Here is a 22450-nt window from a genome sequence, read left to right on the forward strand (position 1 = left end):
ATACATATTAATAATATCTTGAGATGTAGTACACTATATATATACTTTCAAAAATCTTATATGTTTATTAGTTATTGAGATAGAAGCGATTTCATTCTTTGAAAATCGACGAAAAGTGCCATATTCATAAAATTATAGGGTAATTCCAACAGCTCAATAACATTGAATTATAACATTACAATTAGGTAATAATGAAAATCAGAATGTTTATTGCTTGAATTTAAATATGAGCTCACTGAATAAATGAGTTAGTGTGAGCATTACACATTGTAATTATTATTTAGGCATTTTCACCTGAACCCGAGTCAGTTTTGGATTTAGGTGAATCTTTGCCTTTCTTGAGTAATAGAATAATGACAACAACAATGATAATGATAACAATGATAACAGCAATAACGATCAGTGCAATTTGATATCCTTTCAATCCATTATTATTGCCATAATCTTTTGTATCTTTTTCTACTTGTGATTTTGTTTTGATTTTATCTTCACCATATAATACCCATTCTTTATTCTTATCGAAAAGCATTTCCTCTTCTCCTTTTGGAGGATCAGCAATTTTCTCAAATTTGAGGGAAATATCACTCTTCATTGTTCCTTTGGCAGAATTTCCCTTTTCGAATTCTTCCCCAACCTCTGTTAATTCTCGATTTGCTCGTACAGATGCAGAAAATACTGTTGCATTTGATAACGTATGATATTCATAAGTACCTACAATGATAGAAAAGTCTTGGCTAGAGGATGTATTTGTTATTTTCTTAACCGATGTGTCAATGTTATAATATCCATAGTGCTCAGCATATGAGGAATACTTTTTGGTTTTATTATTATATTCAATGGAAATTTCTGCATTCCAATTAAGAGATCCAGATGACTTTGTTGAAAAATATGTTATAGATCTATAATCTGACATAAATTCAATTTCGTTACTAACATATGATTTCTTTTCAACAGTTGAAGGGCTAGCCGAGACTATTTGAAGTTTACATCCAGGATTAGATAGACATTTAACTTGTGAAACAACTTGTGATGATGAAGTGTTGCAAGAAACAGCAAATGGATTTTTTTTGTTATTGGGCTACTGTAATTACCTTCTCTATCTCTTATATTTTTATATCGTGCAGTTACTTCATAATCAGTGTTATTACTTGCAATAAAGGATGCACTTTTAAAACATCTTACTTCATCTTTTTTCATTGTGTTAAATCCAGAATCTATGTATGTGCAGTTTGGGAATGGCACCTCCTGTTCTGAATTATCAGAAGAAACAATTCTGTTTAATGCGAGTTCTTTAAAGAACATTAAAATAAAATGAAAATATTTTTATGAAAACCCTTCTATCATTTCGATTTTTATTTATTTTGTTAAGAAAAAGATGTGGATATATAAAAATTGAATCGAGTTCAAATTGAATAAAAAATGCACTTCTCAAAAATTTCACGCTCTCAAAACTGAGAGATTTTTGATAAAACATAAATGAGACACAAACATTTTCATTTATTGAGCTTCACACTAACGCACATTAGTATTTGCTTTCCAAGTTTAGTATTTTCAATCAACATTCAAAAATATATTGAATTTTTTTTTAGATTTTTGAATGGTTTCAAATACAAATAAACAGTCTTAATTGTTATTATCATATCTTTATGAATGATTTCCAAGTATTGTAATATATATTTACCTTATTATCATATCTTTCATATTCAACTAAAATTATATTTTTTTTCTCAAAGATCAAGTTTATTATTATGAGCATCAGTTCATCATGACATCATCTCATTAAGTTATACATCCAAAATCTAAATATTCAAATTAATGAAAAAAAATTCAAATTTATTATCAATATGTAAATAATTCTTTCTATCAGGATCCATATAATTTCTTTAAACATCATATTATTCTAACATTATACTAAATATATTTTAAATTCGATATGAAATTTTCAAATATTAAACATAAATACAAGCATTTTATTAATTTATAACATGTAAATTATTATCATATATGGCGCTTTCTTTTCAAAGGAACATCAAGAGCTGGAGCTGAAGACTGATTGAATATTGGGGCCATTGCAAGTTGTGGGGCAGGTTTTAATATGCGAATTCTCTTTGATTCTATCTTTGGAGCAGAGAACTTTCCACTTGATGGTGTCTGAGACAATTCTGGAGCTTCTTTCTTTGCTGAGAAAGAAGTAGGAGTTTTAAGATCAGGAGCTGTTGCTTTGGATGAAATTACATGTGTCATTGGAAGGAGGGGTGGTTCCTTAGCTGAAATTGAAATATCATCCAAGTTTGGTGTAGGAACCTTACTCTTTGGAGTTTCGTGAATCGAAGGAGCTTTCCTCCTTCTTATCTTCTTCTTTGGCTGATCAATAATTGGTGGTTCCTTGTTTTCTTTCTTAATTATACGCCTCTTCTTCTTAGAAGCAGTAATTTGACTCTCAATGATATTTTCATCATCAATTGCATCCAATTTGCAACTATCTTTGGACATTTCAATGTTATCTAATATCAAACCAATCATATCCTCATCTTGTTCAATTACTTCGTTATTTACAGTTGGATTGAGTTCGAATTCATTTGTTGCATCATTTGTAACAGCTAAATCGTTGTTAAATGAAATAACATCATTATTCTGAAGATTTATTGTTGAATTATCAATAACATCATTATCTTTGTCTATAGTATTCAACAATTCATTCGAAATTTCTTCATTTTCAATTTGTATATCAGTAGATTGAAGTTCGATGGTTTCATTAACAGATAAACAAATTTGTTCATTATTAATTATATCACACCTGTCTATAAGATTATTCTCAATTATATTGTCATTATTTTCTGCAAATTCTGTAAATGTTTGATTGCAACTTATTATTTGATTATTTGCTTGATTTGTATTCAAGCAAAATACAGAATTATCTCTTGAATTCTTGAATAAATCACATGAATCAGTAAATGCAAATTCTTCTTCTTGATAAATAAATGATAATTTGTCAAATTGAACAGTGCTAACTTGATTGAAATCAGAGTCATTTCTCATTTGTTCATCATTGAAAATCAAATTGCAATTATCAATTAATGAACTATTTTCTTCAATGAAAGTGATATTATAGTTATCAACGAAGGCTTCTTCTTTAACATAAATACTTGTTTCTTTGATTGCATTTTCTTCTATTTCATTAGATGGAATTGAAACATCCTTAAACTGGTCAATAATTGATGAATCTTTTTCATCAACAACAATTCCAGAGTTCTTAATTGTATCATCAACAAATGATTTGTCATCTTCTTTGCAATTGATTCTCATATAATCAACAAAGGTTGAATCATCTTGTTTATAATTAATATTTGTACAATTATCGACAATTGATGAATCAATTTCCATTTTGATATTAGAATTATCAACAAAGAATGAATCATTTTCTTCATTCTTAAGAACTGAGTTATGTAAAGCTTCATCAACAAATGAAGTATCATCTTCATTGCTATTAATTCCCATATTCTCAACAATAATAGAATCATTATTTGAAATATTCATTGCGTTATTACTTCCAGTAAATAATGATTCATCGATAATTTCTGTTTGTGGAATATTGTCAAGAGAGTATTTTGATAATAAGTTAATATAATTATCAGTAATTGAATCTGATAGTCCATGAACTTCACTAAATGTTTCATCAGCTTGCAAAACATTAGAATTGTCATTATCTCTGATTTCTTTTTGTTCTGAAATTAAATTGAATAATTTCATTGATTCAGAGTTATCAAAAGAAATAGTATTGTTTTCTGATGATATTTCATGGAAGATAGTATTTTTAGATGCAATGAAAACAATTGGAAAATCTTCTGTAACGTTTTCTGAAATTTTGATTTGATTTTGATTGATTTCATTGTTGAAATTGTTTTCAGTTTCTAAATGCATTAATGCTGAATTATCTTTGATTATTTGATTCATTAATCCATGTGAAAACTCATCTTTCAGTTCTTTAATACATCTTTTTGTTTCTTCATCAATTAAACCATGATTTACAGCTTTATCGTTGATATCTCCAAATGAATCGCTTGCAATGAAACAAAAATCATTGAATTCCTTGATTCTTTCATTTGAATCATTCTTAGAAGGAATATTTTCTAGTTCTTTAATGATTTCATTCGAATCGTTATGAATTAAACCAGATTCATTTAGATCTTTGAATTTTTCAAATGAATCAATAGATTTCGTTGTAGAATCACTAAACTCTTTGATGTTTTCATATGGATCTCTTTCAACTAACTTAATTTCATCGAATTCTTTGATGTTCTCAGATAAATCTTTTTCAAACAATCTAAGTTCATTAAGTTCTTTGATGTTTTCATTTGAATCATTATGATTTAGATCAGATTCATTAAGATCTTGGAACTTTTCATATGAATCCTTATGATTTAGATCAGATTCATTAAGATCTTGGGACTTTTCATATGAATCCTTATGATTTAGATCGGAATCATTAAGATCTTTGAAGTTTTCATTTGAATAATTCTTGGATAAATTAGAAATCAATAAAATAGAATGAATATCTGATAAAACCGTTAAATTATTGTCGTCATTCATGTTATTGTTCTTGAGAACGAAACTGTCTTCATCTGGATCAAATTTCATCTCTATTACATTTCCTGTTTCATTGATTAAATCATTTGTTTCAGAAGTTAAGTTAAAATCATTGAAACATTGAATGTTTTCTGTAGAATCACATGCAATGAAACAATATTTGTTTTCATCAACAACCATATTCATTTGGTTGATGTAATTATGTGAGTAGACATCAGATAATTCAATAAATTCATCATATGTAACATTGTAATCATCTGCTTTTTGTTCTTTTTCTTGGTTTTCGACAACTAAATCTTCATTTTCACTTTCAGATTCAACAATTTTGGATTCATCCTTTGAATAAACTAACTCTGTGATGATACAATTAGAATCTGAAGAAATGAATGGATGAATATTTTTAATGTTTTCATTGAATACTTCTTCATTTTGATAATTATTTATTTCTGTATTATCAATTAAATCTGCTTGAATGACATTTGATGAATAAATATCTTCCAATTCTTTAATTTCTTGATTATCCTGATATACGAAGTTGCCTTCATCTTTAATATCATTGTTTCTTGATGAAACATCTTGTAAAACTTTAAATGAGCCATTTGAATCATTGGAAATAAATGAATGAATTAAATCATTTTCAATAATGTCATTTTGACATTGATCAATCGAATAAACATCTTTGAGCTCTTTGACTTCATTTGAAATAAATGGATATAATGAATCTTTCTCATTGTTAATATCACTGAGAATCATATCGTTAATCTTACTATCTTCAATTATATCTAAATCTCTTTGCTTAATTGAATAAACATCTCCGAGTTCTTTGACTTCTTGGTTGGATTCTGAAGAAACAAACGGATATAATGAATCTTTTTCATTGTTTAATTCATCAAACGTTTCATTGCCAAATTTATTGATATTATCTTCAAGTAATTCTATATTACTTTGTTTCATTGAATTAGGGTCATTAAGTTCCATAATTTTAATATTTGAATCAGTTGAAATGAATGGATAAAATGAATTATCTTGAATTTTAACATCATTAAATTGTTCATTAAACTTATTTTCTTCAATAATTTCTAAATCTCTTTGCTTCATTGAATATACATCTTTGAGTTCTTTGACTTCTTTGTTAGAATCTGATGAAATGAACGGATATAATAAATCTTCCTCGTTGTTAATATCATTGAGTATTTCATCGTTGAAATTACCATCTTCAATTATTTCAAAATCTCTTTGTTTAATAGAATTAGGATCTTTGAGTTCTTTGATTTCGTTGTTAGAATCTGTATCAATGAATGGATACAATGAATCTTCTTCATTATTAATGTCATTGAAAACCTCATTATTGAACTTACCATCTTCTATTATTTCTATATTTTGTTGTTTAATAGAAGTAGGATCTTTGAGTTCTTTGATTTCATTGTTGGAATCTGAAGAAATAAATGGAGACAATGAATCTCCTAGGTTGTTAATATCATTTTGATTTTCATTCTGAATCAATGGATAAGAATCTTTGAGTTCTATAATCTTACTGTTTGAATCAGATGAAATAAATGGATTTATTTTATCTTCTTCATTATTAAAATCAATTTTATCTTCTATTAGTTCTAAATCTTTTTGTTTTTCTGAATAAACATCTTTGAGTTCTTTAATTTCTTCGTTTGCTTCGTTCGAAATAAATGGAGAAATTATTCCAATTTCATCAATATCAAGATTCCTTTCTTTGATTGAATTAACATTTTGTAACTCTTTGATATCTTTATCGGATTCACTACTAATAAATGGATAAATCTTGCCATTATCTTCAGTTATATCAATGTTTCTTTCTTTGATTGAATAAACATCTTCAAGTTCTTTGACTTGATTATTAGATTCATTTGCAACGAATGGATAAAATGGATCTTCTTCTTGATTCATTCCAATCAAATCGATATTTCTTTGTTCATCTGAGGTAACATCATTTAATTCTTTGATTTCATTGTTTGAATCAGTTGCAATGCATGGATAAAATGGATCTTCTTTTTGATTAATTTCATCGTTTAATAATTTAATTTCTGTTTCATCTTCTGAAATATCAATATCTCTCTGTCTAACAGAATAAATATCCTCCAATTCTTTGATATCATCAACATTAAGATTTTTGTTGTTAAGTGATGAAGTATCAGGTAATTCTTTGATTTCGTTGTTTGTTTCACTACAAATGAATGATTTTTCTTGATTTATTTTTTCTATTAGATCAATATTTCTCTCTTTGGTTGAATTAACATCAGTTAGTTCGTTTATTTCATTGTTTGAATCCGTGCAAATAAATGGATAAATTTGATTTGAATCAGCATTAATAACATGACTCATTGAATAAACATCCGGTAATTCCTTGAAATCTTCTTCATTTGTGTCAATGGAAATAGGTTGTAATTCTTTGATTTCATCGTTTGTGCCACTAGCAATAAATGGATAAATAACTTCACCTCCAAAATTAATATCATTATTAATTATTTGTTGAGTTATTTCATTTTCTAACTGTGAATCTGAATTAGTTTCTTCGAGTTGTTCTGAAGTTAATGAAAATTCTTCTGAGTTAACATCAATCATTGTTTGTTTAAGCGAATAAACATCTGGTAATTCTTTGATTTCATTATTAGTTTCATTTGCAATGAATGGATAAATAATACTTTGTCCATTTTCAGTTATTTCTTTGATATTCTTCAAATCAGATGAGACGAATGAAATTTCTTCTGATTCAAATTCAATCATTGCATGTTTTAGAGAAGAAATATCTGGTAATTCTTTGATTTCATCATTAGTTTCATTTGCAATGAATGGATAAAATATGTCTTCTTCTGAATCATTTATGTTTTCTTTGATATTCTTAAAATCATCTGAAACAAATGAGATCTTTTCTGATTTAATTTCATCTTTTGATTGATTAAGTAAATAAACATCTGGTAATTCTTTGATTCCATAATTGGTTTCATTACAAATGAATGGATAAAATTTGTTTTCTTCTGAATCATCATGAACAACATTTTGTATATCTGAAATAACATCATTGAGCTCTTTGATGTCATTCATCGATTCATTGACAATAACTGGATAAAAGATTTCTCCAATTTCATCAGCTAATTCGATTTCCCTTTGATTAAATGAACAGAGATCTTTAAGTTCATTAATATCATCAGTTAATAATTTGTTATAATAAACATCTTCTTGATAATTTTCGCTTGTTTCCTCTTCTTCATTAAATGATATTTCTCTTGAAGTAATTCTATTTTTCTCTTTTTGTTTCTTGTTTGATTGTTTCTCATCTATTTCATTTTCATTTGCAATTAAATTATTTGAAGAATTATCTCGAATTTCTTCATCAAATTTGTATTTTGTAAATGAAGAAACATCTTTGATATCAATTTTTGTTTCAACAGCAATTAAAGTGAAAGCATCTTTTTCCAAAGAATAAACATCAGGAAGTTCAATAATTTCTTCGTTTGTATCACAAGCAATATAAACAAAATCTATTTCATCTGATTTTCCAATTTCAGTTGATTCTTCATCAAATTTGAATTCATCAAACATAAAATCAATTGATTGAGGATTAAACTCTGTTTGTTTCGTATCTAAACTCTCAGATTGAGACATTGATTGTTCTTCAATTTCTTTGAAATCAATTTTATTTACATCTCTGTTATCATTGGATTTCGTAACTCTTTTCAATTCTTTAATCTCACAATCACTATCTATGGCAATAAAAATGAACAAATTATCTGACTTTAAACCATTTTCTTTTGCAAAATCAACAGAATAAACATCAGGAAGCTCTTTTGCATCTATTTGCTTATTCATTTGATTACAATTTCGATAAACGTTTTCATCAACAATTTGATTAACTTTTTCTTTGTTGAATTTCAATGAATTTACAGCATTTGTTTCTTCAATGTTTATATGACTAAATAGAATTAATTCATTGTTTGATGTAATTGGTCCGATTTCTGTGAAATTGTCTTTAATTTCGTTATTTGCATCTTTTGCATTGAATAATTCTTTGATTACAAATTTAACTGATTCAATTTGATTTGCTTCTTTATTTAAACCGGTTTCATTTAAATAATCTTGTTTACCATCAACAATAATTTCTGTTATATATTCATCTTTATCATTTTGCTGTATTTGGATTTGTTTTGTTTCTTCTTGTACATTATTAATTAAATCTCTTTCTTTGATAAATATTTCTTCTTGTTTGTATATTTGTGGATTTTCTGCTTCATCAAATATTCTTTTTGAATCAAAAATAGAAAAAGTTTCATTGATATCTTTGCTTTCTGAATAAACATCATTTAGCACTTTAAATTCATTTGATTTTGATTGTTGAAATGTTTCATAATTGTTCATTATATTCTCTGGTAATTTATTTATATTTGGATCAGTATTTTCATCATTCATCATTGAACTAACTAAAATTTTGTCTGTAAATGATGAATCTAATGCATTAAAATCATTGCTTTGATCATTGATCTCGGTAGATGAAATTTGTTCTTTTGAGCTATTATCAATGTTAGTTCCAATGATATTCTCAAAATTGTATGTTTCAGAATTGAAATTATTGTAATTTGGAAAGAAATTATTCCTTTCATCATAACATTGAGGATTTGATATAATTTCTTTGCTTTTTGGATTGAATACATCATTATTTCCGTAATTTGAAGAATCATGTAATTCAAAATCTTCCGAAATTGCAATGAAAACTGATTGTGGAGTTAATTTTAGTTCTAAACCACATGTTTCAAAAATCATTGATATATCATTTCTTGGAACTGATGAAAAAACTTCTTCTTCATTGATAAATTCATCTTTCTCGATATTATTAGGTTCTTGAAATACATTCGAAGTTAAACATTGAACCTTTTGAGGTGTAACTGTTTCTATTTCTTCTTCTTCTTCCTCTTCCTCTTTTTTCGTTTCTTTATTATTTACTGGAGTTAATTCATGAAAATCATATTCAATTTCTTGCATGTTTGGCATATCATTCGTTAAACATACATCACTATGATCAAAATTGTTAAAATTGCTAAAATCTTTGAAAATTTCTTGGAAAATTTGAAAATTATTCTTTTGAATATCAGGATCATAAACCTCTGATGAATGATCATCGTCAATTTCGGGATTGTGTTGCTTTAATTCATGAATTTCATCAAAATTATTATAATTTTTGAAACAAAACTCGTCTACAACTTCAACATCTTGATACATCGGTGATATATTGGAAGAAGTATCTTTTAGTGTTTCAATAGGATCGATGTTTGCATTTAATAATTTTTGTTCAATAAAATTTTGAGAATTAAACAATTCTAAACCCATGCTGTTTGGACAATTATGACATAATATGCAATTGTCATCTTCAAAATCATTTGGATTAATAAATGATGGAGGATTATTTACATTAATAAGATTTTTGAGATTTTCATCTGTTTTAATGTTGGTCTTCTCTTCTTTTGGAAGAATTAATTCGACTTTCTGCTCCTTTTTACGATGTGATGCCTTTTTCTTTGGAATTTTCTTGCGTTTTTTAGAAATTGGAGGGGAAGAAGGTGATTTAGAAATTTCAGAATCAAATTTGACTTCTCTAACTTTAGGTGATAAAATAGACGAAGATTCACTAAGAAATGAAGTTATTTCAGAAGATTCAAGTGGATGTATTTGCGATTCTGAGTTTCCACGCTTGCCTTTTGTTGGTGTTTGTAACAAACTAGATTTTCTGTTGGATAATAGTTTATTATTGGCAGTGTCATCTGTAGATAAACCACGAGGTCTAACATTAAACTTTTTCTCTTTACGAGGAGAGATACTTCTTGTTTTTGTAGGAGAACGAGTTGGAGAATTATGAGGACTCGCTCTTGGTGTATTATTTTGTGATGAAGTTGATAAATCGAAAAATGGATCTGTCAATGATCTCTCTGGAGAACGGAGAGGAGAAAAACCTCTTTCTTTGAGTTTATCGTTTAATACTGAATGCTTTCCATTATTATTTTGATTATTTTCACTGTCATGAACAATTTTCTTTGCGAAAAACTCTGATTGTGCAAAGTTTTTGCTCAAAGGTAGTAATTTTGTAAACACTTCGGAATCTAAAATTTTATTTTGTGGTTCATTAAGTGTAATATTTTCTAATTCATTCTTAAAATCGGAAATAGTGGTTTCTAATTGTTTTGGTGGTTCTATTTTCTTTGGAGCTTTCTTGGGTTTCGGAGTTTTTTTGAACAAATGATGTTGAAGAAACACATCCTTTGGCTCTAAAGCTTTTGAAAATATATTCAACATAGGGAAAAACTGTGATACAGCTTTACTTTTCTGTTTAAGAACTGAATTTCCCTTGTTATTGTATATATTTCCTAATGTTGATGCTTTTTTCATTTCTCCAAATAAAAAAACGGAAAATACAAAATTTTATTCTAATGATTCGAAATATCCAATCTAATGTTATAGTTTATTTCGTCTTACTAATATTTTTTACAATTTTAATATTAATTTCTAGATTTAAGTCATAGATTAACAGAACATGAAGGCTTTTAGATACCAAAAGAATTTAACATGTATCAGTAAACAATAATTCAAGGACAACAATTAAAAATTTTTACTATTTGTAAAAAATAAAATAAATTCAAACTTCAATACAATTTGAAGTGTCATTTTACACGTATTGATGTTCAATATCAATATTTGTCTGCTTATGCATTTACTTGGTATATCTTAAAAAAAACTAGATTCAGTAGTAGGATATGATGGGTTATGTGACATTTTTTGTAAACGTAAGAATTCATACAATATTGAACGATTTTGTATCATTATTTTTAACATTAATTTTAAAATAATTTATTTTTTTATTCTTACATAAATGACCCAACAAGTAAAACCGGATAAAATAGATTATCGAATTTTAGAGGATGGTGTTCCTGTTTATATTCAAAGATTTAAAGGGAAGCAATATTATAGAATTCTTAATCCTGAATACATAAAACATTTATTTAAAAAGGAAGACTGTGAATTATTAAACGCTAATGAATATGAAACCAATAAATCAAAATTGAAATATAAATATATTGGAAGTGATGAAAGATGCAAAAATAAAGATAAAGTTTATACAGTTTCATATAATGAATGGAAAACCAATAAGATAAGAAAACATTTAGGAGATTATGGGAAATGTTCTGAATTCTTTAAATCTAGTATATACGAGAGAGTAAAAGAAATTAGAAATAATTATTTTCATGAATGAAAGAAATTAATAGAAATTCATGTCTTACATTTTTGAATAATTTATTTTTTATTTAATGATAAATGAGTATAACAACTAATTCATTGAAATCTTTAAAGTTCACTAATTCAGAATTAGAAAATATTTTAGAAAATTTTGGAGACGGTTCTTATCCAACATATATGCAGAATGTGAAAGAGTTTTCCAGATTGTTGAATGAATTTAAATATAACGGACCAATTACTAAAAAGGCTATAATGAGATATTTATATCCCAAAAAAGTTGAAAAACAGGAGAATATTCCTCTTTATGGTCCAGAGGACCTGGGCTCAGAGAGCCTTGAAACACCTCCTGAATATTTTGAAGAAAAAATTAAACAAGATGAATATTATAACGATGAGATTGAGAAATTGGAACAATTAAGAAATGAAATAGATGAAAAAATTAAGGAATTGAGAAATGCTGAGAATGAAGTAGAGGGTTTAATGAATATCCCAGCTTCAGAATCAGAAGTTCAAAAATCACATGAGGAAAGATATAAAAATTACTTTTTGGAATCTACTAAAAATTTATTAGATGGTGATATTGACGAAACACTTTCAGAAGAAGGCACAAAATTTATTCATAAACATAAGCTTCAGTTTATTGATAATGAAGAATACCCCTGTATCCTACTTTCACCCCCTCTTGATTCTGAAAAATTCAAAAAAGCACTGAAAAATGTAACATATGCAACTAATACGATTAAGAAAGAAGACCATGATATTTACACAAATTATTATTTAAATAAATGTACAGGTGTTGATAAAGTTTTTGATTTGTTAGATAAAATATCAAAAGAAACAATTGGTACATATAAAATTTTATGCGATTGTGGTTTCATTATTGAAGATACCAATAATGTTTCATATGAAGCAGCACCGAAGGAAGAACGAAGTTGAAAGGTCTATACCATTCGTTATTAAGAACATAAAAGATATGAAAACTTATAAGCATTATATTTATTCATTTATTTCAGAAAAAATGGAAGCAACCATAAATCTTCTCATCATTTTAATAGCTATTCATACATTCCTTTCAAAGTTGTGAAATTAATAAGACAGGAATTAGATTTAATGTATCAGGGTATGCATTCTTGAGTAAATTAAAATGCATTCGTCACGTCGCAGATGATAAAAATTTATGTGTTCTTAATTCATTTTATGGACTTTAGCCCGGACTTTAAAAAATAAACTTTATTTTATTTATTTTTTTAATTTTATTCTTACATAAATGACAAAAACGGAACAGCTAAAATGAATGATAATCAATAAGAGCCGAAGGTAGAAGGTTATTTAAACGCTTCTATAACATTCCTGATGGTGTTAATCCTAAACTCGTAGAAGTTATTTAAACGAAGCCATAGATGCATATGAAGGATTTGACATTTCATCAGAAAGTGAGAAGGTTAGCAAGAATGTTAAACGTTAATATTGATTTTTTATTATTGTGACCCTCAACCAGAAGACGTAGACATTAACAAGGTAGACTTTCCATTAGTGGAATCAATAATGATAGATCCAGAATTTGAAACAGTAAATATTTTATTAACACAGAGTCCATGTGGAAAACTTCACGCTGACAGAATAACAGACGTTGAAGCACTCACAGGATATAAAGTTTGCCCCTTTTGCAAAGAAGAAGTATATTCTATCCGTGATGATCCAGAAAGGAAAAACCAAAGAAGATTTTTAAAGCATTGTGAGAAATGTAAAGAAAATAATGGAAGATTAATTCAAGACGTTCAATTGCAAAAGACACAGCAACCATATGCACCACATATTACGAAACAGAAGATATATCAATGGTTATTAGCTCATAATTTGCAGGAATATTATCAACCGACAAGATATTATATTACTTTTGACTTCGAAACATTAGAGACTAAAGAAGAACTTCAACTTTCTGAATGTGCAACTTTGAACGCTTACTTAAAACCATTCATGGTATCATCAACTGTCAAAATAAAGCCGCAAAGCGGCGAGGTCGTAGACCGTGATAAAACATATACGAGGAATTTTTGCTTAACTTCGAGTGATTCTTTTATTTCTGATTGGATTGAGTTTTTATTTTCAACCTGTTCATTAGTTGCTAAATCAAATATTGAACAATATGAAGAATTAATGAATACATTAAATGAGAAACAAAAGGAAGCAATGAAAGAGCTTTTAGATGAGGAATTCAATAAAGTGAATATCATAGGTTTTAATTCGGGAAAGTTTGATTTAAATTTAATTCTTCGTGATTTAAACACTGCAAAATGGAAAATAAAATCAATGCTGGGTTCATCTTCACAATTTAAGCAAATCATTGTAAAGAAAACAAACTGTCCATATGAATTAAGATTTATTGACATCAGAAATTATATAGCGGGTGGAACATTAGACCAATTCACTCAAGATTTCGGAAACAATAAATCACGTGTTAAATCCTTTTTCCCTTATCAATTCATCACATGGGAGAATTACGAAGAAGAATTATATAAAGTGGAACCATTCACTCAAGATTCATTTTATTCAGCATTAACACAAGAAACAATATCCGATTCAGATTATCAAATATATCTCAATGATGCTAAAAATTTTAAGAATAGATTAGAATATTTTATTCATTATTGCAATAAAGATGTTGAAATTATGATTGACCCAATTGATAAAATTATCGAAGAAACATTTGTTTATAAAATTGACATGCTTCATAATCTTTCTTTATCATCGAATGCTTCAATGATTCGTTACGCTTTAGCATATAAAGACTTTAATCCTAATGAAACATATCCAGAAGAAGAAAATGTGGAATCAAGTTTTGAATTAACAAAAAAGTATTGGAAATATAAAATTGAATCATATAAGAAACAAGATGAAAAAGCGGAAAGGGATACTAAAAACAATGTTTCAATGGATGACTATCAATACTATCACGATTTAATCCTTTCATCTAAATGCAAAATGTGTGGTAAAGCGTTTACATATGCAAATAAACCAACATTGGATAGAATAGATAATGAAAAACCACATACCAAAGAAAATTGTCAGTTAATGTGTTGTTATTGCAATGTCGTAAAATCAAATAAAGATGAAGATGTTCAACGTTTAAGAATCAATTTAAGAAATTATGCATTAAAAAATAATTTACCAATGACTTTAGATTCAGTTGAAGCTTATCACATTCTCCGTAATGGAATTACTGGTGGTCTATCAAATGTTCAACATCGTGTTAATCTTAAAGGAATCACACACATTAATAAACTTTCATATAATCCAGAAACTAAAACTGTATCAAACGAGGACACCACCAACATTATGACTCATTTCGTTGGAGTTGACTTTAATTCATTATATCCTTCATCATTTTCATCTAATCCTCATGATTTCATTCAATATACTGACCATAAATGTATATGCCGGGAAGATTGAATGGTGTTATCATTTGTGATACAGCAACAAAGAAAGCAAAAGCATTGGGAATTATTAAGAAGAAAAATACTTTATTCGTGGCTGAAGTAAAGGGTCACATCGATGAAAAATACATTAATGATTACATAAACTTTTTACCGATAATAAGAAACTTAGATATTATCACAGATGAAAAAACAATTGGCAGTTTTATGTATATTACATGAAATCAAACAATCTACCAGTTGACCAGAAACAGAGAAAATTAACTCAGTTAGCATCAACACACAACCAATATCAACCATTTTCTTCTTATTATCTTTGGTATCTAATAGACAGATTTCATTTTATCATCGATGACATTCAATCAATTTTAACATTTACTAAAAACACTTGTTTTAATGAATTTGCGAACAAATTATGAACGAAAGACAAAAGGCTGAATTAGAAGGAAATAAAGGAAAAAGTTTATTTTGCAAGATTTCACTTAATGGATCATATGGTTACGATGCAATGAATACACAAAATTACGCAAAGACTAAAATAATGAATGCACAGAAGGCACGCGTTGCATGTATGTCAAATAAGTTTAAAAACATAAGAGAAATAGGAGAGGATACATATCAAATGATGCTCAAAGATAGATTTTATAGATGTGATACATGTTTACAAGAGGCATTCTTCACTTTAGATAATGCTAAATACTGGTATTTGGTTTTCATTTATGATTTTATGTATAAATGCATGGATGTTAATCGTTTTCATTTCATTGAAGGTGATACTGATTCATCTTATTGGGCAATCGCTGGCGATCCAAATCTTCCTAACACTCAAGCATTTCAGGCGATTATAACCGATAAACAATTTTATGATAAAAACATTTTCAAATTCGCACCTTTTAATTTCTTCTGTTTTGATGAGAAATTTAAACCTAAATTAAAGAATAAAGCTGAAGAAAAAGCACATGAGAAGAAGTTATTGGGTTTAGCAATTGAGAAACAAGGTGATAACATGGTTGCTTTATGTCCTAAGTGTTATACATCATTCAATGGTTCAATTGATGGAAGTGATTTTAAAAAGATTGCACAAAAAATGAAAGGTGTTAGTTTACGACAAAATAAACAATTAACACCTAAAAATTATTTGGATATAATAAATGATAAAGTGATATTTGATGGCCAGAATATTAATTTACAACTTAAAAACGGATTAATGACTCGCTTAACAATCGGTAAGACTGCATTAACAGGGGCACACACTAAGGCTGTATGTTGTGAAAATGGATGTTGTATGCCATTTATTTAATAAAATACCACAGAAGAGACAAAAGGAACCGTTAATGATGGTTTTGATTCTTGATCAAAGAGGTGGGCACCCTTAAAACATTGATTTTATTTTTATATAAATGGATAACACAGATTTAAAAAATTTAATTGCTGATTTAGTACTTAATCAAAAATTTCTTAATTATTATGATTTAAAAGCATATCTCCAAAAATATAATAATAATATAACGGGTGATGATATGGAATATTATTATCCATATTATAAAAATGAAATTTTGAAATATCATGATAAAATAATTTCTAAAATTAAAGACAAAATTAAAAATAATGAATATACAAAGGGAAAAACTAAATCACAACTTAAACAGTTGAAAGATTTCAAAAATAAAGTATTAACAGAAGAAGATATCGATGGATTATATAAATTATATAATCCTGAGCCGCAAAACGCCCAGGTCCTTCAGACCATAAATGATGCACAAGCTTTAATTTATGATTCATTAGTTAAACCATATTCAGCCCGACTTTTAAATGAAGATCAACTTTTGGAATTCATCCTTCAACATAAACTCGAAGCGGGAAAGTATATCAAACCTTTATATACAGCATATTTAAAACAAATGAATAGAATACATCCAGAATTAATGAAGGAAGGAATGAAATCCAAAATCAAAGCAGATAAAATTAAACCACTTACAACACCAAAACCTCCAACAGTAGTACCTCCTCCTCCTTCAGTTAATCCTTCATCATTCACTTTATTATATCCATTTCAAACATTTAAGAAGCAAAAAGATTTTAAAAAGGATTTCAAGATATTAAATAAACCAATTGACCCGAAAATTCAACCATTAAAGGAAAAATTTAGTCGCCCTTCATTTGCTCCATATCCATATTCATACGAAATCGATCATCTGGAATATTCAAAAGGAAAAGTTACTTATTTATTTGCCATTAACATTAACACTAGATATTTATATTGCATTCCAGTGAAAGGGAAAACAGAACAGGAAACAAGAAGAGCTATTCAATACTTACTAGATCATGAAAGAGTAGATAATATAAGGGGTGATGGTGATAAAGGATTTCAGGCAGCTATGACTCATTATTTCCCACAAATTAATTTTTACTTTTCATCCTCTCCATATACGTTTCATAATAAAATAGTTGATGCGGTAATGAGAACTCTTAGAGATGCGTTAGGGGTTAACGGTCAGATATACTGGGATGGAAATCATGACTCCATCATACAACAGTTAGTATATTATTATAATAATACATGGCATAGAACTATAAACATGAAACCAGTGGAAATGAAAAATGATATTTCAAAAGAATGGGAATATATTAGAAAGCAAATGGAAAAGTTAAATGATGTTAAACGTGAACAAATTAATTCGGGGCTCATGAATTTTAAACAAGGAAATAAAGTTTTAATTCATCTCGATTATGGAAAAACTGATAAATCAATGACAAAAAGAAGACGAAGATTTGACACAATAGCTGAATTTGTTAGATATATTAACGGCAATGCATTAGTTGAACAATAAATTAATAGAAATTCCGATTTATTTTATTACTCCATTATATTTAAATAATATTTAATTTTTTTTATTTCGTAAGAAATGAGTGGCAACGAAGCAGTCAAGAGTCCAGACGATGAATATAAAAAGAAACTAAACAGAATTAAATCAAAAATATGCTATTAAAAAAGAAGCCGCAATGCGGTGGGGTTGAAAACGATAAAGAAATAATCGAAAAATTAGAAACTTACCGTTCAATCCTTAAACTGAGTGAAGCAAAAATAAAAGAATTTAATAGAATAAATAAATTGGTTGGAAGAGATGAATTTAATAAAGATGAATTTTTAAACTCAATCCAAATTTAATTTTTATTCCTCTTCGACAACATCTCTCTTTCCATCATTACTGCATAACCACATTTTCTCAATTTTAGTGGTTTGTTATTTTAACATGTTCTTGCATCATTTTTATCATTTCCTCCCTTGTTATGATTCGTGGTAAATTTTGAGCTTGTGGGGTATTCATTTATGATAAAAATAAAAATTTAAATTATGCCGTTCTAAAGTTTGAGACAACATGACATTTAGACAACATCATGGGTTATTCAATAATTAATTATTTTTGAAGAACTGAAGGGGTCACCAGGTCACCAGGTCACCAGGTAATTTAACTTTTCTGAAAAAATGAGACAACATGACATTTAGACAACATCATGGGTTATTCAATAATTAATTATTTTTGAAGAACTGAAGGGGTCACCAGGTCACCAGGTAATTTAACTTTTCTGAAAAAATGAGACAACATGACATTTAGACAACATCATGGGTTATTCAATAATTAATTATTTTTGAAGAACTGAAGGGGTCACCAGGTCACCAGGTCACCAGGTAATTTAACTTTTCTGAAAAAATGAGACAACATGACATTTAGACAACATCATGGGTTATTCAATAATTAATTATTTTTGAAGAACTGAAGGGGTCACCAGGTCACCAGGTAATTTAACTTTTCTGAAAAAATGAGACAACATGACATTTAGACAACATCATGGGTTATTCAATAATTAATTATTTTTGAAGAACTGAAGGGGTCACCAGGTCACCAGGTCACCAGGTAATTTAACTTTTCTGAAAAAATGAGACAACATGACATTTAGACAACATCATGGGTTATTCAATAATTAATTATTTTTGAAGAACTGAAGGGGTCACCAGGTCACCAGGTCACCAGGTAATTTAACTTTTCTGAAAAAATGAGACAACATGACATTTAGACAACATCATGGGTTATTCAATAATTAATTATTTTTGAAGAACCGAAGGGGTCACCAGGTCACCAGGTCACCAGGTAATTTAACTTTTCTGAAAAAATGAGACAACATGACATTTAGACAACATCATGGGTTATTCAATAATTAATTATTTTTGAAGAACTGAAGGGGTCACCAGGTCACCAGGTAATTTAACTTTTCTGAAAAAATGAGACAACATGACATTTAGACAACATCACTGGAAATTTGATGTAGTCCAAAAATAAAGTTAGTTTTAAAATTATTTTTATTTTTTTATTCCTATATAAATGACAGCAACAAACAACAGCAACAGCAACAGCAACTATATCATTTCTGATGAACAAGTTATTGATTCATTAGTTGAGGAATTAGTTGTGGCAGAAACTAAAGCCCTCAACGAAAGAATTGGTGAAAACAAGATTGATTTACATAACTACCTCAAACATGATGGGGGAAGAGGAAGGAAAACTGGTACAGCTTTATTAGTAAATAAAATTTCAAATTTAACGATTATAGATGTTGATATCAATAAATCATACAATGATGAACTTAAAGAAACAGTTAGAAAAGACATTTTATCAAAACTTTCGGATAAAGATGTTATCGTTAAAACTGCTTCAGGAGGTCTTCACATTTATTGCAACACTAATTTTTTCTATTCAACCTCGAACAGAATGATTAAATGTTATTCCTGCAATGATTATGATATTGATATCATGACTTCTATTGATGATTCAAAGCGTTCATTAGTGGTTATGGCTGATTCAAGAGTTCGCAAGAATGCATCAGAACCAATCAATACATACTCATTCATTCGTGGAAGTTATGATTCAACATTAACCAGAACAGTGAATGATATATTAAATGATTTGAATATTAAGGTAAGAGTTGAACAGAAGAACGAAGAAATAAAGACTATCATGAATGAAAACAAAGATGTAAACATTGACGATAAACTTGCCCAGAGCATAGTCGATGGCATCTGTGATTTTGAAGTACAATAATGATGGTGGAAACATGAATTTAGAAAAAGAAGTTACATTATTCACACTGTTTCAAGCAATTAATTCGTTACCTAATCATTTAATTAATGAAGCATACGATAACGTTATAACTTCTGCAGCTTAACTGAAAATGCAAAAAGTAATTTTGAAAAAGCACGTAGTAGATATGCACATTTAATGACTTCTCCATTTGTTTTGGTGAAGATTCTAAAACTTTATCAAAAGGAATATTATGATGAATATGTTTTTCCTTATTACGTAAGCCAAAAATAACATTTGATATAAAAACTTGATGACTCGTTTTTGATAACCAGATATTAGACGCAAGGCTGAAATCATCAGTATAAAAACAGTTCTGAAGTAATTGAGGATTTATCACGTGTAATTCGTTTTGTAGATTGTGGAAACAAATATTTCATTCAAAAGGACTACAACATTCATGATAAAACGAATCAAATATCATTTGTTCTTCAATCAAACATGAAAGAGTCACTCAAAATGATTAAATTATTTAAAGAAGAAGGTAAAACCATAACAGCATGGGACGTACTATTAAATCAATTATCCTCATTAACCGTTAAGGGTGTTTGCTTTAAATCTGATTCCCCAGATGTTTTCTCAACGTTTCAGGGTTATAAATACAACATTCTTGAAAAGCCTGATTACTCAAAAATTGAGATGTTTATGGATTTCATTAAAGAAGCCATTTGTGATAATAACGATGAAGTGTATAAATACCTTCTCGGCTGGATTGCATCAATGATTCAACATCCTGGAATCAAGAATGAAACAGCAATTATTTTGAAAGGACTTCAGGGAACGGGTAAAAACAGATTTACAGATATTATTTCTGAACTTCTCGCTGGTTATTCATGTAAAAACATTACTGAAATAAGTGAGCTAACGGGTAATTTCAACTCAGTTGTTGAAAATAAAATGTTTCTTGTACTTAATGAACTCAAGAATGTAGGTGAAGACAGACTCGCAAACTTCAACGCTTTGAAATCAATTATTACGGATAATGAGATTAGAATTAATGAAAAGAATCAACCCAGAAGAACAGCTCAGAATGTTGCAAACTTCATTTTCGTAACTAATAACGTTTACCCTGTCAAAATTGAAGTTGGAGACAGAAGATACGTAGTTTTAAGGGTTAATGGTAAATTCAAGGGTCAATTTGATTACTTCAAGAATTTAATGGATTCATGCACTAAGGAATTTTATGATAACCTTTTAACATATTTTATGCAATATGACCTTTCATCATTTAATGTACGAATCATACCGATGACTGAAGCCAAACAAGATTTAATTGAATTATCAACAAATCCTTTAGATGAATGGATAAATACACATTATGATGAATTATGTGCAGGTATGACGTGTAAAAATGCTCTATTTTGCAAACCATCAGACATGAAAGACAAGAATTTCCAAATGAGCATTAAGGATAAATGTGAAAGGAAACAAAGAAAAATAGATGGTAAACAAACATGGTATTATGTTTTGAAAGAAGAAATGAAAGGATTATATAAACAAATTGAACCAAACGATAATGAGGAATCATTTACTGACGATGAAATACCTGTAAATGAAGCTTTATAAAGTATGATTGGAATTTATTTTTGCCTTCCTCCTGTGATGTTGTCTAAATGTCATGTTGTCTCATTTTTTCAGAAAAGTTAAATTACCTGGTGACCTGGTGACCCGGTGACCCCTTCAGTTCTTCAAAAATAATTAATTATTGAATAACCTGAAACCATTAACGTAAACATTAACGATAAAATTTATTTCCAGTGATGTTGTCAAAATGTCATGTTGTCTCATTTTTTCAGAGAAGTTAAATGACCTGGTGACCACCTGGTGACCCGGTGACCCCTTCAGTTCTTCAAAAATAATTAATAAGTGCCTTCCTCATTTCCCACTATGTTGTCAAAATGTCATGTTGTCTCATTTTTTCAGAGAAGTTAAATGACCTGGTGACCACCTGGTGACCCGGTGACCCCTTCAGTTCTTCAAAAATAATTAATAAGTGCCTTCCTCATTTCCCACTATGTTGTCAAAATGTCATGTTGTCTC

General features: G+C 28.3%; 4 protein-coding genes and 3 pseudogenes across 7 annotated transcripts, besides 1 other annotated feature; 5 read left to right on the forward strand and 2 right to left on the reverse strand.

Annotated features, from left to right (window-relative positions):
- Positions 1-280: 280 nt before the first annotated feature.
- On the reverse strand, positions 281-913 carry TVAGG3_0775660 (glycoprotein 38 family; the record flags this gene model as incomplete). Its single annotated transcript, XM_001320082.1, has 1 exon — positions 281-913. One exon carries the CDS (start codon positions 911-913, stop codon positions 281-283), a length of 633 nt encoding a protein of 210 aa, XP_001320117.1.
- Positions 914-1998: 1085 nt separating this feature from the next.
- Positions 1999-9831, reverse strand: TVAGG3_0775670 (uncharacterized protein; the record flags this gene model as incomplete). Its single annotated transcript, XM_001320083.1, has 1 exon — positions 1999-9831. One exon carries the CDS (start codon positions 9829-9831, stop codon positions 1999-2001), a length of 7833 nt encoding a protein of 2610 aa, XP_001320118.1.
- Positions 9832-10054: 223 nt separating this feature from the next.
- Positions 10055-10990, forward strand: TVAGG3_0775680 (uncharacterized protein; the record flags this gene model as incomplete). Its single annotated transcript, XM_001320084.2, has 1 exon — positions 10055-10449. A coding segment is annotated over one exon (395 nt), but the record flags the coding sequence as incomplete, so codon positions are not given.
- Positions 10991-11894: 904 nt separating this feature from the next.
- Positions 11895-22450: part of a mobile genetic element that runs on past the window's edge.
- On the forward strand, positions 11917-13046 carry TVAGG3_0775700 (annotated as a pseudogene). Its single transcript has one exon. A coding segment is annotated over exon 1 (1130 nt).
- On the forward strand, positions 13106-16572 carry TVAGG3_0775710 (annotated as a pseudogene). Its single transcript has one exon. A coding segment is annotated over exon 1 (3467 nt).
- Positions 16673-17626, forward strand: TVAGG3_0775720 (uncharacterized protein; the record flags this gene model as incomplete). The annotated part of the gene is made up of 1 exon (XM_051246116.1): positions 16673-17626. A coding segment is annotated over one exon (954 nt), but the record flags the coding sequence as incomplete, so codon positions are not given.
- Positions 20123-21976, forward strand: TVAGG3_0775730 (annotated as a pseudogene). The gene has a single exon. A coding segment is annotated over exon 1 (1854 nt).

This window comes from Trichomonas vaginalis, chromosome III, assembly GCF_026262505.1.
Source record: "Trichomonas vaginalis G3 chromosome III, whole genome shotgun sequence".
Lineage (NCBI taxonomy): Eukaryota > Parabasalia > Trichomonadida > Trichomonadidae > Trichomonas > Trichomonas vaginalis.